Consider the following 15,774-nt stretch of genomic DNA (forward strand, 5'->3'; position numbering starts at 1 on the left):
GAATCGGGGCCAAAAACAAATGGCTTCAGTTTTTGAAATATTTAATCGGAGAAAATTTCTATTCATTCCAGTGTGGACACTAGAATAAACCATCTGATCGTTTAGTAATGGTAGAGATAGGGAGAGGTGGTAATAAAATAAAGCTGGGTATTGTCGGTGTACGTGTGAAAAATCAATGCTGTCTCTTCAAATTATATTGCCAGAATGCTGTAGGCAGATGAGAAAGAGTAACTCAGACAGATCCTTGGTGAACACCAGAGGCAACGGTGCTGGAACAGGACAAGAAGCCATAAAACACTGTCATATTTTGTTAGTAAGAGTTCCCAGATGTACTTTAGAAAAAACAACTTGGTATTTTGGGCAAACTAGTGACTTGTGCATTTGGAATAAACTGATGACATGTTAAGATTCTCCTCTAGCTAGAAACCCAGTTGACATTCTCTGTAAAGTTGAGTTCATCCATATCTCTGCCTACATCCTAACTTGTCCATTCTCATCACCCTGATGTCTGATGGCACATATTGTCACCCAGTACAAAAACAAACACTCAATTTTTAAAACAGTCACTCTGGGTTTCAATTCTCTCCACAGCCTTGCTCCTTCCCCTCTCTACAACTTTGTCCAGCCCCATAACCTTCCGAAATATCAGCACTTCTAATTCTGGCCTATTGCACAGCCCTGATTCGTAAGTGATCCACCAAAAAGGGCCACGGCTTCAGAGGTTTCGGTTCCAAATTCCAGAATTTTCTCCCTAAACACCTGTCTTTCTATCTCTCTGTTGTGATGTTCCTTTAAGCCTGTCCTTGACCAAGATTTTCACCCCATCTCTTTTTGTCATTCTGTCAAATTATTTGTCAAATGTCCTGTAACAATTTTGAGATACTTTATCATATAAACAGACTATTTAAATGTAAATTGCTGCATAAATTAAATAATGGCAATGCCAGAGTACTGAGATCTCAGTAAACTGACAAAAAATCCAAATCAGCTATAATTTAAAAAAAAAATCACTGAGGAGTGAGTATTATTGACAAAACCAGCATTATTCATTACCAATCCCTAATTGCCTTTAACAAAGTGCTGGTGGCCTTGTGCAGACTATGTGATGTAGGTAGAAATTTTTAAAAGTACAGCAGAAGATGCTCTTGTTTTCGTGATATTTAACCTACTCAAAGCAATTAATGAATGGAAATGAAATTTATGTGAAATGCCACAGTTTGCTTACATGCTGCAGAGGGGTGCGTCATAACCTTTCTTGATTTGTTCCAATTTATAATCATAACCTAATTTAAATAAAGTCCTCTGTAAATAGTTCATTTCCTGCACCTTGCTCATGACGTTTTTATAGATTCGGTCCATGATTTCCTGAAAGGTAAGAATAGAGTTATTGAAGTGATCGAAATGTCACAGTCCAGCTGTGAATTCACCATAGTTCTAACAAACTAAAAGGCTGCTCTCTCATTAGAGGGACGTGACCTGGTGGTAGTTTAACCAAGCCGCAGGTGAGGGGAGAGATTGAGACAGAGTGTCTTTCATGGTAAGCTCATTTGGTGCAGGAACTGAACCCCCAACGTTGGCGTCACTCTGCGTTGAAAAGCAGTTATCTAACCAACTGGGCCACAATCCATTTGTGACTGTAATGCTGGATCAATTATCACCATATTGAGAAACAAAGTGAACATTTTTCAATGTCTTCCATTGCATTACATATTTACGCACCAAATGGATATATTAGAGCCAAATTAAAAGTAAACTAAACGTTTTGAATCTAAACCACCCAATTTCCTCAGCTTGGAGCGTTCTTCATGCATAAATGCAATTTGAGTAGGAGATACGTAAAGGCTGAAAGAACATTGAAAGTTGAGATTTACTCACTGGAACTGCTGCCATCAGTGTTGGCTTCAGGATAGAACAATCACCTTTACTGCCTTTTTTGATTTTAGTTGACTGTGAAATAGTACAAGAACATAACAAGATTAGTACACTGACAACACACACTTGTTCAACTCTACATTCAACTGATGTAAAAGTTGAAGCAGTTAGCAAACTAAATCAGTGTAGTAAAGTCCAGAAAACAGTGCAGAGTAAGGGCAAAGTGAGCACCGTGATCCCATTTTAAATAAAATGTTCATTTACACTTGGGATAGGTTTGATGGGAATTATAATCTGTGCACCAGGAAATGTTGTTCATTTTCCTTAGAGTCATACAACAAGGAAACAGACCCTTCAGGCTAACCAGTTCATGTCAACCATAATCCCAAACTAAACTACTTCCACCTGCCTGTGCTTGGCCCATATCCCTCCAAACATTTCTTATTCATGTACTTATCTAAAATGTACTTTAAACACTAACTGTACCCACATCCACCACTTCCTCTAGAAGTTAATTCCACACGAACCACTGACTTAAAGTTGCCCCTCATGCCTTTTTCAAATCTCTCTTCTCATCCTAAAAACGTATCCCTAGTCTTAAAATTCCCCACCCTCAGGAAAAGACACCAGACACTCACTTTATCTATGCCCCTCATTTTATAAATCTCTAAAGGTTCAACCTCAACCTCCTACGCTCAAAAAAATGTCCGAGTTTATCCAGCCTCTCCCATAACTCAAACCCTCCATTCCCAGCAACATCCTGGTAAATCTCTTCTTAACCCGCTCCAGCTTGTAGTGGTCTGCAGCTCTATCGTTGTCTGCCAGGAATTTCACTGCAGCATTACCAAAAACCCTTCAGAATGGTCATGACCTTTGCACAGGCTGAGACATTGCTCACCTGGTCAGATAGAGTTTGGGGAGAGGAATAACCAATTCGACAGCCATAAGCAACACAGGAAATTTCTGCAGTAAGCTCCAGCACATGAGCCAACGGTAGATATCCGATATATATATCTTTGGGCCTAGAAAATAAAACCGAATAGGTTATGTTTAGTAAGCTCTACAAGGGACTGTTGCAGAAACACTAATTTCTTATGCTCAAAAATAGGGTCTTAATTCTGAACAATTCCATATTTAACATTGCAAGATTTAAGGAATAACTCATGAAATTTCTAAAAGGCTGGAATTTATGTTTCAACATTTTAAGTTGTACCCTTTTATTAAAATAAAGGACGTCTTCACGAAACTTGAGAGTTTGGAAAGGAAGCAACTTATTAAAAGCAAGCAGAGATCAGATCTTTCCTACGTACTCTGACAGGAAATATGGATACAAAGTATATAAACAATCCATCTTCAAAACACAAAGGAGAGGTTTAAAACAGAAAAATCACCAAACCAAATACAGTAGAGATGACAGCAATAAAAAAAAAGCACCTCTAACTTCTGAATACTTGGCACACCTTGTCCTGAATCGCTCATACCTAGAATGCCTCTTACAACCTCGGAATTGCTTCTTAAGTATTCACAGCCAATTAAATACCTTCAAAATATTGTCCTGTTGGAATGTATTTGTACACAGTAAGCTTCCAGAAACACAGTCATGAGATAATGATCACTGCTTTAAGTTGAGGGCCAATACTGCCCAGGATTCTGGTAGAGAGCACTCATGTTTTTCTTCAAATAATTGCCACTACATTATTCCTGTCCACTTCAGGTCAGGTGAGACCTCAGTTTATATTCCACCCAAAATATAGCACCTCTGACAACATAGCACTTCCACAGTACTGTGCTGGAGCGTTAGTCTCAATTGTGCGCTTTGGAGTGGAACTTGAACCACAACCTTCTGATTCTGAAGGAAGGGCATTACTAGTGAGCTACAGCCAAGCATGGAGTTTATATAATGAGTTCCAGCAATAATTATGAGTTATGTTTTATATTTGACGCCACAACATTCAGATAAACCAACAGATGTTTGGATGATAAGCGAAAGTAAATGTGAAATCTGGAACCAACTTTCCAAGCAGATTTTCTTGTGAAAAGGCAGAAACCCACATGCATAGCCTGCAAAAATAATGACAAAACTTCTCCAACTTTAATCTAACTAAATGGAAGATGGCAAAGTTTAATAACCAGGGCTGTGGTGTATCGGTGTTAAACAATGTATCTTTCAGTTATGACAGCTGCACGCTCATGACTTTAACTAAACCAAAGGAAAGGCACATAATTGAAGCCAAGTTGTTTCAGCTTTCTGTTGCAAAGTATTTGTATGCAGCAAGTTCCCACAGTCAAATGATCACTGCTTTAGGAGAAGGTAAAATATTGTCTATTTCAGCAGGGACTGACATTCAAACCTAGATAGGAGCAAATTACTGCCGATGCTAGAATCTGTTCTGAAAACAAATGCTGGAGATCACAACAGGTCCAGTGGCAGTCGTTGACAGACAGCAAGCTAACGTTTCGAGTCCTGATGACCCTTCATCAGAACTCTGAAGAAGAGTCATCTAGACTCGAAACATTAGCTTGCTCTCTCTCCATGGATGCTGTCTGACCCACTGATCTCCAGTATTTGTCGCTTTCAGTAAACATTCAAACCTAAATAAAAACCAAAAGAACTGCAGATGCTGTAAATCAAGAACAAAAACAAAGTTGCTGGAAAAGCTCAGCAGGTCTGTCAGCATCTATGAAAGTAAAAACAGACTTAACATTTCTGGTCTGGTGACCCTTCCTCAGAACTTTCCTTCACAGACGCTGCCAGACCTGCTGAGCTTTTCCAGCAACTTCGTTTTTGTTCTTAACATTCAAACCTACGTGCCCTTTCCAAGTACCTATCACTGAAGAGTAACTTCGGGCTTAAGTTTTTTTTTTTAAGAACTGAAAAGAAGAAAGTTCGACATTGCCTATTTAAATAGTACCAGCTTGTGAGGAGAGACTGACCGTTCTTCACTCAACAAGTTGGATATCTCTGAAAATTCAGTGAAACCCTGTACAGGAAGCTTATCACTTACCCCAGCTCGGGTATCCTCTGACACTGGCCAGTCATACCCGCTATCAGGTTACTGTGTACCATCATCACTCCTTTTGGATGACCTGTAGAACCACTTGTATACATCACCACAGCCAAGTCTGATGGAACAGGCCTGGATGGAGTTATGTTTGCTGTGCAGGAGAGAGACACCATCAGTGTTACATAATAGAATTTTCATACCAAGATGAAATAACCTCCACATGATTATATTGCTCAGTTTTAAATGTACATACAAGTTTAAAGGATAGACTGTTTAATGCCTCAGAATGCACGACTGAGTGATTTCAATTAGTGACACTGATTGACATATAATGGGAGCATTAGAAATACATTTATGAGGAGCTGGAACTTCAATAACATAGTCTAAGGAAACTAAAGCAGCAGCCTGACTATTTGAGGCCTTCTTGGCCCTACACTGAATTTAGTTTAAGACCATGATCCAGAAGAAGCTGCATGTCTCGGGTAGCTACGTAAAGTATTGCTGCAGTGGGGGAGAGAGTCTGGTTTGAATAATCTTGTGTGGATAGGGTTGTCTAGAATGTGAAAGCAATGGGAAAAGAATGGGGAGGGAGAAGGACAGGGAAATTACCCAGGTACATCTGGTATACAACAAGCAGGACAAATCCACACCGGCCAATTAAATAGTGTAAACATGTATCTAATACAAAAATTCTTGAACAGTTGCTCAACTTGTTGCACTAAGGATAGGTTTGTTCAACTGGGCACCACAGTAGCTCAGTGGTTAGCACTGCTGCCTCACAACGCCAGGGACCAGAGTTCAATTCCACCCTCAGTACAAACTCCACACAGTCATTCTCCCTGTGTCTGCATGGGTTTCTCCTGGGGGCTCTGGTTTCAACCCACAGTCCAAAGATGTGCAGATTTGGTAGATTGGCCGTGCTAAATTGCCCATTTTGTCCTGGGATGTGCAGGCTAGGTGGGTTAGCTATGGAAAATGCAGGGTTACAGAGATAGGGTGGAGGAATGTGTCTGGGTGGAATGCTCTTCAGAGAGTTGGTGTGGAGTTGATGGGCCAAATGGCCTTCTTCCACACTGTAGGGATTATATATGGGTAACTCCAATTTTTCCCAAATGCCAACACTTTCAGAACAGATCAAAGCAGACTCTGAAGTTGCTAGAATAGAGAAACTAAAGATTATTTCGTTCACAATACTGCCACCAAAACTGCATTCATATAAACATCCCAAGGTGCTTCACAAGTTCTTTCAAGTAAAGCTGAGGTGATTTACAGAGGGGTTTTTTGGAACAGGTGAACAAAGGCTTGGTCAAAGGTATAGGTTTAAAGACATGTTTCAAAGGACAAAAAGAAATGGTAGAGATGTGCAGAGGCTTCGGGATGGAATTGAGGTTTTATCTTGCTGCAGGCCTGGCTGCCAATGACAAGGCAAATAAAACTGGGAATAGTCAAGAGTCCAGCTGGCAGGTATTACAGAAGATGATATTACAGAACAGACAGACACCGAGGAATTTAAAAACAAGATTGAGAATTTTAAGATTGGGAATTTTAAGATTGGTAATAGTGAAAAATGAGTAACAATTAGTTACTTGTAAAGAATTGTCACATGCAGAGACAGCAAGAGAAATTGCCTACATACGTACAGTTCACAGGTTTGGCTCCAAGTTCTTCCACAGAAGCCATACTGTGGATTTGAAGAACTTGTGAATATTCTGAAGAACTGATGGCTTTCTTGTCCACATAAATGATATGCTTCAACTTTTGAAGCTTTGGCAGCACTTTCTGAAAAAATAAAGTTTAAAACCATGATTAGAAGGATTACTAATGTGCAAAATAGGATAGGATTTCAAGGCTGTAGTTTTACACATTGACATCAAATCATGTACAATCATAGCTGGAGAAACTCAACAGGTCCGGCAGCATCTGTGGAGAGAAAGCAGAGTCAACATTTCGGGTCCAGTGACCCTTCTTCAGATCCCACATTACCGTGTTCTGTTTTTGTTTTGAATTTCCAGCATCCGCAGTTATTTTTCTTTTTCCATATGTAACCATAATGTTTACAGCACACAAAGTGGTCATTTGATCAGTAATGCTTTGTCAATTCTTGATTTGAGCAATTCAAAACTAAACCTTTTACTGTTCTCTCTAACACAGCCTCGCACCATCCTCCCCTTCAATTACACGTCCAATTTGCCCATTAAAAAATGCCTTAGCCACCTCATGTAGCGAAGTACCTGACTTTCCTCAACATTAAGGATTTTAAATCGAGCTTGATACTAACTACTCCCATACGAGAAAAATGGTCTTTTCCCTTGTCAATGAAATCAAAACCTTCTCAATCCTAGAATTTTCCATTTCTACTTGTAACTGTATTTACCCACTTTGGTATTATTCTAATGAATCAACGCTGTATTTAAACTGTGACTTACTTGAGGCTACAATTTGACACTTGCCGATTTCCATTTATCCATACCTTTCTATGTCTATCACGCATCCATTCCTTACTCCCTTGTTTCAACCTACCACATCCCAAAATACATCATCTCAAGCTTGTGTTTTTTATTCATTCATTGATGGGATATGGGCATTGCTGGTTCGGGCAGCATTTGCTGCTCATCCCCAGTTGCCCTTAAATTGACTGCTTTGCCAGGCTACTTCAGAGTCAACCATTTGAGTTACAAGTCAACCATATCAGCATGGGTCTGGAGTCACATATTGGTGAGGGAAGGATTGCATTTTTAATTAGGCATTAGTCAACCAGCTGTGTTTTTACAACAATCGATAATGGTATCATTGACAATTATTTCATGGCCATCAGTAGTCTTAATTCCAGACTTGTTTTCATTCAACTCAAATTCCACCACATACCCAAGCCTCCGAGTTTCTAGTCCAGCAACATTATCACGGTCATTGCCTCTCAAAACTGCATTGGCTACCTGTTTACTTACTCTTCCAATCTAGGTTTTCAAATCTTTTCTAGTGCTTCTCACACTTTGGCAAACTACTCTGAAGTCAGCAAAACTTAGAGATTCCAATTCAAGCCTAGTCTAAGCAAAAGCCGATTATTTCAACCCTGTTTATTGTGCTCAGCCATCCATCCATTTTCTATTTTATTGCTGCACTTCATTTAACATCACAAATCTTGAGCAATCTTAATGACTGCCTTCAGAAAAATCCAAATGCGCAACAAGTGCCTTCTGTAACGAGCCAAACATTCACTTCTCCAAAAAACTATTTTTCAAACTCAAATAGATTTTAAACAAAAGTATTGGTTGCCCTTGATTAAAGAGAAGAGAATTTCTTAATTTCTCATTGCTGAGATGTCCCAAACTACAGATTCCACAAAATAAAAACTGGAAGAACTGCGGATGCTGTAAATCAGGAACAAAAACAAAGTTGCTGGAAAAGCTCAGCAGATCTGGCAGCATCTGTGAAGGAAAAAAACAGAGTTAACATTTCAGGTCTGGTGACCCTTCCTCAGAACATGTGTTCGGTCACCGGACCTGAAACCTTAACTCTTTTTCCTTCACAAATGCTGCCAGACCTGCTGAGCTTTTCCAGCAACTTTGTTTTTGTACAGATTCTACAAGCTTATTCACAAGTGTCACCATACTAACTTTTCTACAGTGAATCAGTTTATCATACTCCACCCAACTTAAATGGAGGCACTTCACTGATTACTCTCCGGTCCCATAGCTCAATTCATGCTGCTTAGGAGAAACTCAAGCACTGAAGAAACTCAAACCTCTGCAATCCTCCTGGACTTCTTTCCACAGACTAGAGATTACCAGAGCTAGGTCAGTTCCACCTAAAACCCTACTTAGATTTCAAAACCAATTCCTTCTCTTATAGATAAATGGAGAGTTGGTTTAGCTTGTTGGCTGGATAGCTGGCTTGTGATGCACAGTGATGTCAGCAACATAGATTCAGTTCCTGCGTTGGCCAACGTTACAATGAAGGATTCTCCTTAACCGCTCCCTTCGCTGAGGTGTGGTAACCCTCAGGTTAAACTATTGCCAGTCATCACTCTCTAAATGAGAGAGCGTCCATATGGTCTGGGGATAGTATGGTGACTTTACCAGTGTCACCTCTACAACTTCAAATCTCTCATGCCCACCATTACTGGCAAAAAAAAAATGCAAAATATGCCTTTAATGTAATTGAATTTCCACAATAAGACTCCCCACTTCATCCATGAGCGTTTTTTTTCCCGTTCTTTGTGTGCTTATGAAAGCCTCCATTCCTTTCAGGATGTGATCATTTCCTTTCAATTTCATTTTTAACCCTTTCAATTATTTCTCTCCTCCTTGGTAGCACAATGCAGTGTACATGTTCTTCATGAGATTGTGTGGTCAAACAAACAATCTCCTTCTACACTTTGCATAGGAAAGTGAAACCGTTGACAAGTTTTTGAAGTGTTTGAAACTTTTACAACAAACCTTGCTTTAAAAATCATCTTTAACCCAGATCAGCTTGGCAGAAATAGGTTGCAAGTAGATTTGCATGTTACTGACTGGACTATCACACAACTTTTCACTATTATTAAACTTGTAAGCTCTTCTCAGGATTGACATAATCATATGAATATGTCGATTTGACTGGAAATGAAAATTAGTTTTTACAACCTTGATAACATTATCAGTCAAATCTGGAATTCAAATTTAGAATGTGTTATCGTCATCTATAAAAGAACCTGAATATTAGGATCGAAAACAAGCTCATATCTATTTACATAGAAACACTAAATGCTGCTGTAATAGAACACTGCTTTTCCAGGCAAGTTTCACAATATTCCTCACACTAACATTCAGTAGAAATGCAGGATAAAAAAGGCTTTTCTTTACTTGTGAAAGGTTAGGTGAAGAAATTAGCAATGGGGAGGATGTATTGCTCAAAAATTTCCAACTTGGCACACCACAAAAGAACAAGGCTGAATTGAGTGCACAGTGGATTCCTAATTTTCAAAGTCTCTCATATTTCCACACATCCAAAATCTTTACTTAAGGATAATGTGGCACGCAGATTTTTCAAAGCTCACCTTCAACTTGGTATCAAGGAGTTCCACACTAGTAATGAGATGTGTTACCTCCGATTCATTTAGCCCATAAGCTACAGCATCTTCTCCAAGGGTGGCATAAATTGTTACAACTGAGAGGAGGGAAAGAAAATAATCAAGTTACACTTGCACTGGAATGGATGCAATCTCCATAGCATGTAGTACGATCAAAGTTAACTTAAAATTTGGCATTACTCCGTAAACGGCAAAATAGAAAGTTTCCAAAACAAGCAGCTAAAAACCGGAAGTTAAATACATAAGTATGTCATGTTTTTGATTATTTATTTTAGCCCATTTTGAGGAATTATTTCAAAGCACCATTGGTTCAAGCTCCATTTCAGGGCTTAAGCACATGATCAATATGGATTCTACTGCATTGCATTAATCAGGGCATCACCTTTCAGATTTGGCATTAAGTCTGTATGCCTTTGAGTTACCAAAAGATCTAATTCCTTTATTTGAAGAGCAGCAAGCAAATTTCTTTATCTATGGTATCGTGGGTAGTGCTGATCTTGCAATCAAAACAGGTCAACTGATCATTTACCTAGCCTCCAAGATGTATGCAAATTGGTTCTATGTAAACGTCAAAAGTAAATCAAGTGCCTATAGGATACAAAAGGTGCTGTATAAATTTAAGTCCATTCTGTCCTAATTTAGGAGTGCTGGGAAAGCAGGAATTCTGAAAGGTGAACATGGAATATTAAGACATTGCTCAGAAGAATCAGTAATGAAGAGTGAAAGAGGTAAATTCAAAACATGCTCAAACTGAAAGAATGAATACCTACTGAGCCCAATTGCATTCTTTCAAATGAACTGTAGCCTCTTTCTGGAGATAAAGGCCAGGATTCATTGTTTATTTCTGGTGATTAATTTGAAGTCAATCTAAACACCAAGGGAAAGAATCTTAAACAGGAATTGCTTTTCACTTAATCAGAAGCAGATGTCAGACATCAGATTTACAATTTTAAAACACTTAGTTCAGCCATTGCCAAATAATGGCACACATCTCAATTCTATTGCATAGAGACACACATTACGATCCAGGGCATTGTGGTAATTCACCCTTAAGCCATACACTGAGGAATGAAGGACAGGCAAAATTATTGGATTAATAGAAGCTGGGACCAGAGGCTCGATCAGGAAAGGAACTTAGGAATTTTAGAAAAATTGATCTTCCAAGACATTGTGACAGCATCTGGAGACAGTGAACGGATTTTTCATAAGAAGATAAAATGAGGATTGGATGGTATATCAACTGAAGTTATTCCATCCCAATGTAAAGTATTATTTAGTCTCCATCTAAAAGGATATGGTCACGTTGCTATAAGTAGTAGGGAAGAGCCACTAAAATGGGCTACAGAATGAAATATGTATAATAACCAAGCTGGATCTTAGTCTCATTGATGGTCAATCGAGTGGCTCACCAGTCATTCCAGCTAAGAGTAACTAACTAACTAACTCAACAGACACTCAAACTTTTAAAATGCACCAGTGGAGAGCTGAATTTTAACTCAATTAATGAGTTTATTTGGACCATATTTTCAAATGGTCACTGTTATTCGTGGCCACACCTATTCCTGTTGAGAGAGAGTAATGTTACACGAGATCTTACATCGAAACATTCCTGCATGCAGAGTATTTCAGGCATTTCACGGGCAAAACCATGAACGTGATAGTGCTCACGACGGCAAATTTCCCCAGGTACGTTGGTACTCATCGGGGGGAGGCAACTTGGCGAGCTCAGGCATGTTTGCAGGATAGGAGATGGTCGAATACTCAAAGATGTTCAATATAGGGAGGTTGCCTGAGCCTGCAGATCAGGATGACCAAAGCTCTGCTTCCAATTGTGGCACAAAGGCCCTAACTGTTAATTTTCACAGCCAGCTGACAAGAGGGAAATGGTGACTCCACTTGTGGGCGGATTATACACCACTACGATGGTCCTTGGCTATAGTGACTTGACAGAAGTTTTCAACATATAACATATTCTACAAATGACACCTGTTAGCTACTTCATACATGACACTGGTGGCAGAACCATGCTCTGATCTCTTCAGGCATCAGCTAAAGAGAACTACATAAAGTAAACTGCAGCCCCATTTGTTTCCATATGATGTATTCCCATCATCTTATATAGATGACTGGCTTGCTATAATTCTCATCTGTATGGTCCATTCCTGTATTTTCAGAGGGTGCTAGAGGAAAGTGAAGAAGATCTGAAATTTTAAGTTTTAATTTAACCCCAGAATTCTTTTTAAACATGAAACTTATATTTTTCTAGTCAAATTACTGATCTGAACAACCTGCCTCTTTTCACCAACACCAGTCTCTAAATGCTGAATTAAGTGCACTCCTGGCCATGGAGTGGGATCAAGCAAAAGCAGGAACAAAAACAGAAGTTGCTGGAAAAGCTCAGCAGGTCTGACAGCATTTGTGAAGAAGAGAAAAAAAAAGTCAGAGTTAATGTTTCTGGCCTGGTGACCCTTCCTCAGAACTGATGGTAGCTAGGAAAATTGAATCAGAGATAGTAGGAACTGCAGATGCTGGAGAATCCGAGACAACAAGATGCAGGGCTGGATGAACACAGCAGGCCAAGCAGCATCATAGGAGCAGAGAGGCTGACGTTTCGGGCCTAGATCCTTCAGGAAAATGTTGGTTTGTGCGCAGAGGATAAGGAGGAAGATGGGGTAGGGAGTGAGAGATAAGACAAAGGATAGAGCCCAAAGAAAGAGAAGAGCAGTTGGATAGACAAAGGAGTTGATAATGATCTGGCTAGGAGGGTGAATAGCTGTTAACAATAGGTAGCCTATAATGGCAGGCTATGTGAGAACAAGGCCTGGTGTGTGGGGTAGGGGACTAGGACATGGGTGAGTTTAGGTCCTAAAATTATTGAACTTGACATAGAGTCCAGGGGGCTGCAGGGCCCCCAAATGGAAAACGAGGCGTTGTTCTTCCAGCCTGTGCTGAGCTTTGTTGGAACACTGCAGCAAACCAAAGACAGAGATGTTGGCCAGGGAACAGGGTGGTGTGTTAAAAGGTTACTCCGCACTCAGAGTTCAATAATTTTAGGGCCTAAACTCTCCCATGTCCCAGCCCCCCACCCCACACACCAAGCCTTGTTATTACATGGCCTGCCATTACACACTACCTATTGTTAGTCACTAACAGTCCCCATTAACAGCTTCCTCACCATCCTAGCCAGATTGTCTATCCTTCATCTATCCAACTGCTCTTCTGTCTCTTTGGGCTCTATACTTTGTCCTATCTCTAACTCCCTATCCCATCCCTCTCCCTATCTTCTGCACATAAACCAATGTTTTCCCAGCTACCATCAATTCTGAGGAAGGGTCACCGGACCAGAAATGTTAACTGATTTTTTTTCTTCACAGATGCTGCCAGACCTGCTGAGCTTTTCCAGCAACTTCCGTTTTTGTTCCCGACTTACAGCATCCGCAATACTTTCGGTTTTTATCAAGTAAAAGCAGAATTGGTGTGGAGTTTCAGCCGTGGACAGAGATTTTTTTTTTTCCTCTAAAAATACCAGCTTTCTTTTAAAAAAAAACGTGTTAACATAGTTACTACAACAACAAAAAAAAAAATTACAAGGTGAATGACTGTGCAGAAGACCATTTAAACACTTGGATCTGCAAATCAGGGACTGACAAGCATATATAAAGCAGAAAGAAGTAGTAAACATTCTGCATGCATTGTTACTTGAGGGATGGGCAGGACCAAAATGCACGATTGAGTTTCTTGTTAAAGTGGTGACATCAGCTGGAAAAATATTTAAATCTGAAAATGTCATTCACTTCCAAATGTTTTCCTGTTTTGTTGATTTCTACCCTTTTCAAAAAAGGTTAGAACTCCACAATCGGATCATAATTGCGTTGGTGAGGTTTTGATGACTCGTACAATCTAACTTAACACATCATCTATGCCCAAGGATCAGTAGGAAGTATCACAAGGTTATTTTGTGCAGTGAGGGAACATGATGAGCCTGGGTTCCTCGCAATCCATCCTCCGTAAACATGCTGTAATTCTGAGAACGTCTGGCAGGGAAGACATGGAAATTAGAGGAACTAGTTGCTGGGGAAGTGGGGGGGGTACTCAAAAAGGTACTAAAACCAACTTCACTACCCTTCCCTCGTCTCAACCTTTAAACTGACGGTTAAAGGAAATGTTGCAAGTTGTACTTATAAAAACAAATGGAAGAACAATTGCTACATGTTCCAGTGACATCTGATCCACTTGGCAAATGAGTATGCACTTCCCATGGTTGATATGAGTCACCCATACTCATTACTCAGCTTCCTAAGACGCACAGAAAGCATGTGCTCATTTCCAAACAACATGACGGTCAATTCTGGAAAGACAAGCATTACTGTTGGGATCTCTTTTGGGAAATCTCAAGTATTCTTTGGCTTCTAACAAGTTAGATCCTGCCAACAATATCCACTGGACAAAGTGGTTATGGAAAAAGTCGTGCGCTTCTTTTTAAAAAAATCTGCTATGCAGCTTTACACATTAGCGAATAAACGGAATTAACTGAACAAAAATCATATGTTAACAACTGGAACATGTTCGAGTCTAAGTATCAGACAGTTAACACGGAATTGTAGCACTTTCTGAGCTCATATCTTAGGCTAGTGATCTTCACTCTGCAGGCACAGTTTATTAATCCTTTCATATCCATTATGCTCACAGTCATGGCTTAACCAATGTTGATACAATATTTCCTATTGCAAACTTCATTCTCAATTACTCTTCACGGCTGTAAAGCACTTGGGGGCACTGAGGTCACAAATAGCAAATGCTAATGCTCTTTCTTCATAATGTTTTATGAGAACTTTGATAATCCAAACTCAACATTCCCTTCAACTCATCATCCAGCGTTAACTCTTTCACTTGTATTTCCTTTGAGGATGCATGTACAAGATTGCCTTCCCTATGGAGGTGAATGCCCATCCAAATAATTTCTCTCCCCCACTTTAGTTAGTTCCAAGGCTAACCCTGAACCCAGGTCAGAACTCCAAATGCAGCTCAAGGTGACAGGTCTCGTTATTCCTCCACACAACAAACTGCCAGATTTTGTCCTGTATGTTGCCACAACAGCAGCACATCTCAGAGACTGAAGTGTGTGGATTTTTTTTGCATCATCTGTTCAAAGGATGCAAGCATCACCAGCAATGTCAACATCTGCTGACAATCCCTCAATACCCCTTGTTTGCATGGTGACTGCTCTGTCCTCAGCCTCCTGCAGTATTTCAATGACATTCCAATGTCAGTATCTCATCTTCTCATTAGGCACTTGATAGCCTCCGGACTCAACAACGAGTTCAACAATTTCAGACTCGAACCTCTGTTCCTACTTATCTTCATTTCGCTTGACAGGTTTTACTCATTTTTCATACTTTTGCTTTCAGACAGCAGCAGTTCATCATTCTGTCACTCACACATTCCTGAGACACATCTCATGTTTCTTTGCACTTCCTTTTGGCCCTGCACCAAAATCTTTTGGCACTTAATCCCTCTAAATTTCCACCCCATCACCGACCTGCCCATTTGCTCTTTTTCCCCACTTTCCAGTGGCTTCAACTTTTTACGTATGGCTTTTTTTCCTCCCAGTTCTGATTAAAAAGGTCACAGCCTCAAACATTAACTCTGTTTATCCTGTCCACAGATACTACCAGATCAGTGCAGTATTTCCATTATCTTCTTTTTTTAATTCTTACGTGCTGCATGTCCCCTCTTTCAAGAATGACTTCGCATAATACTTGCGAACCTTTTAAAAACTCAGTATCTGCCCTTTGCTTCATTTTCTGGAAAACTTGACGTCAAACTAGA

The 15,774-nt window shown here is 39.8% G+C and overlaps 2 protein-coding genes across 6 annotated transcripts in view; both read right to left on the reverse strand.

The window, feature by feature from the left end:
• The window catches only part of LOC109936583 (transforming growth factor beta activator LRRC32-like), a 267,744-nt gene that overhangs the window by 198,588 nt on the left and 53,382 nt on the right, over positions 1–15,774 (reverse strand). The gene's annotated exons all lie outside the window — the stretch shown is intronic.
• The window catches only part of acsl4a (acyl-CoA synthetase long chain family member 4a), a 124,834-nt gene that overhangs the window by 17,684 nt on the left and 91,376 nt on the right, over positions 1–15,774 (reverse strand). For all 5 annotated transcript variants that reach the window (XM_048605465.1, XM_048605464.1, XM_020530926.2 and 2 more), the window contains 6 exons: positions 9,913–10,022; positions 6,518–6,656; positions 4,878–5,028; positions 2,771–2,894; positions 1,876–1,947; positions 1,226–1,365 (listed from right to left, as the gene is read on the reverse strand). In XM_048605465.1, the coding sequence (XP_048461422.1) occupies positions 1,226–1,365; positions 1,876–1,947; positions 2,771–2,894; positions 4,878–5,028; positions 6,518–6,656; positions 9,913–10,022 (736 nt within the window). The remainder of the gene's footprint in view (positions 1–1,225; positions 1,366–1,875; positions 1,948–2,770; positions 2,895–4,877; positions 5,029–6,517; positions 6,657–9,912; positions 10,023–15,774) is intronic.

Source organism: Rhincodon typus, chromosome 14 (genome assembly GCF_021869965.1).
Source record: "Rhincodon typus isolate 14 chromosome 14, sRhiTyp1.1, whole genome shotgun sequence".
Taxonomy (NCBI): domain Eukaryota; kingdom Metazoa; phylum Chordata; class Chondrichthyes; order Orectolobiformes; family Rhincodontidae; genus Rhincodon; species Rhincodon typus.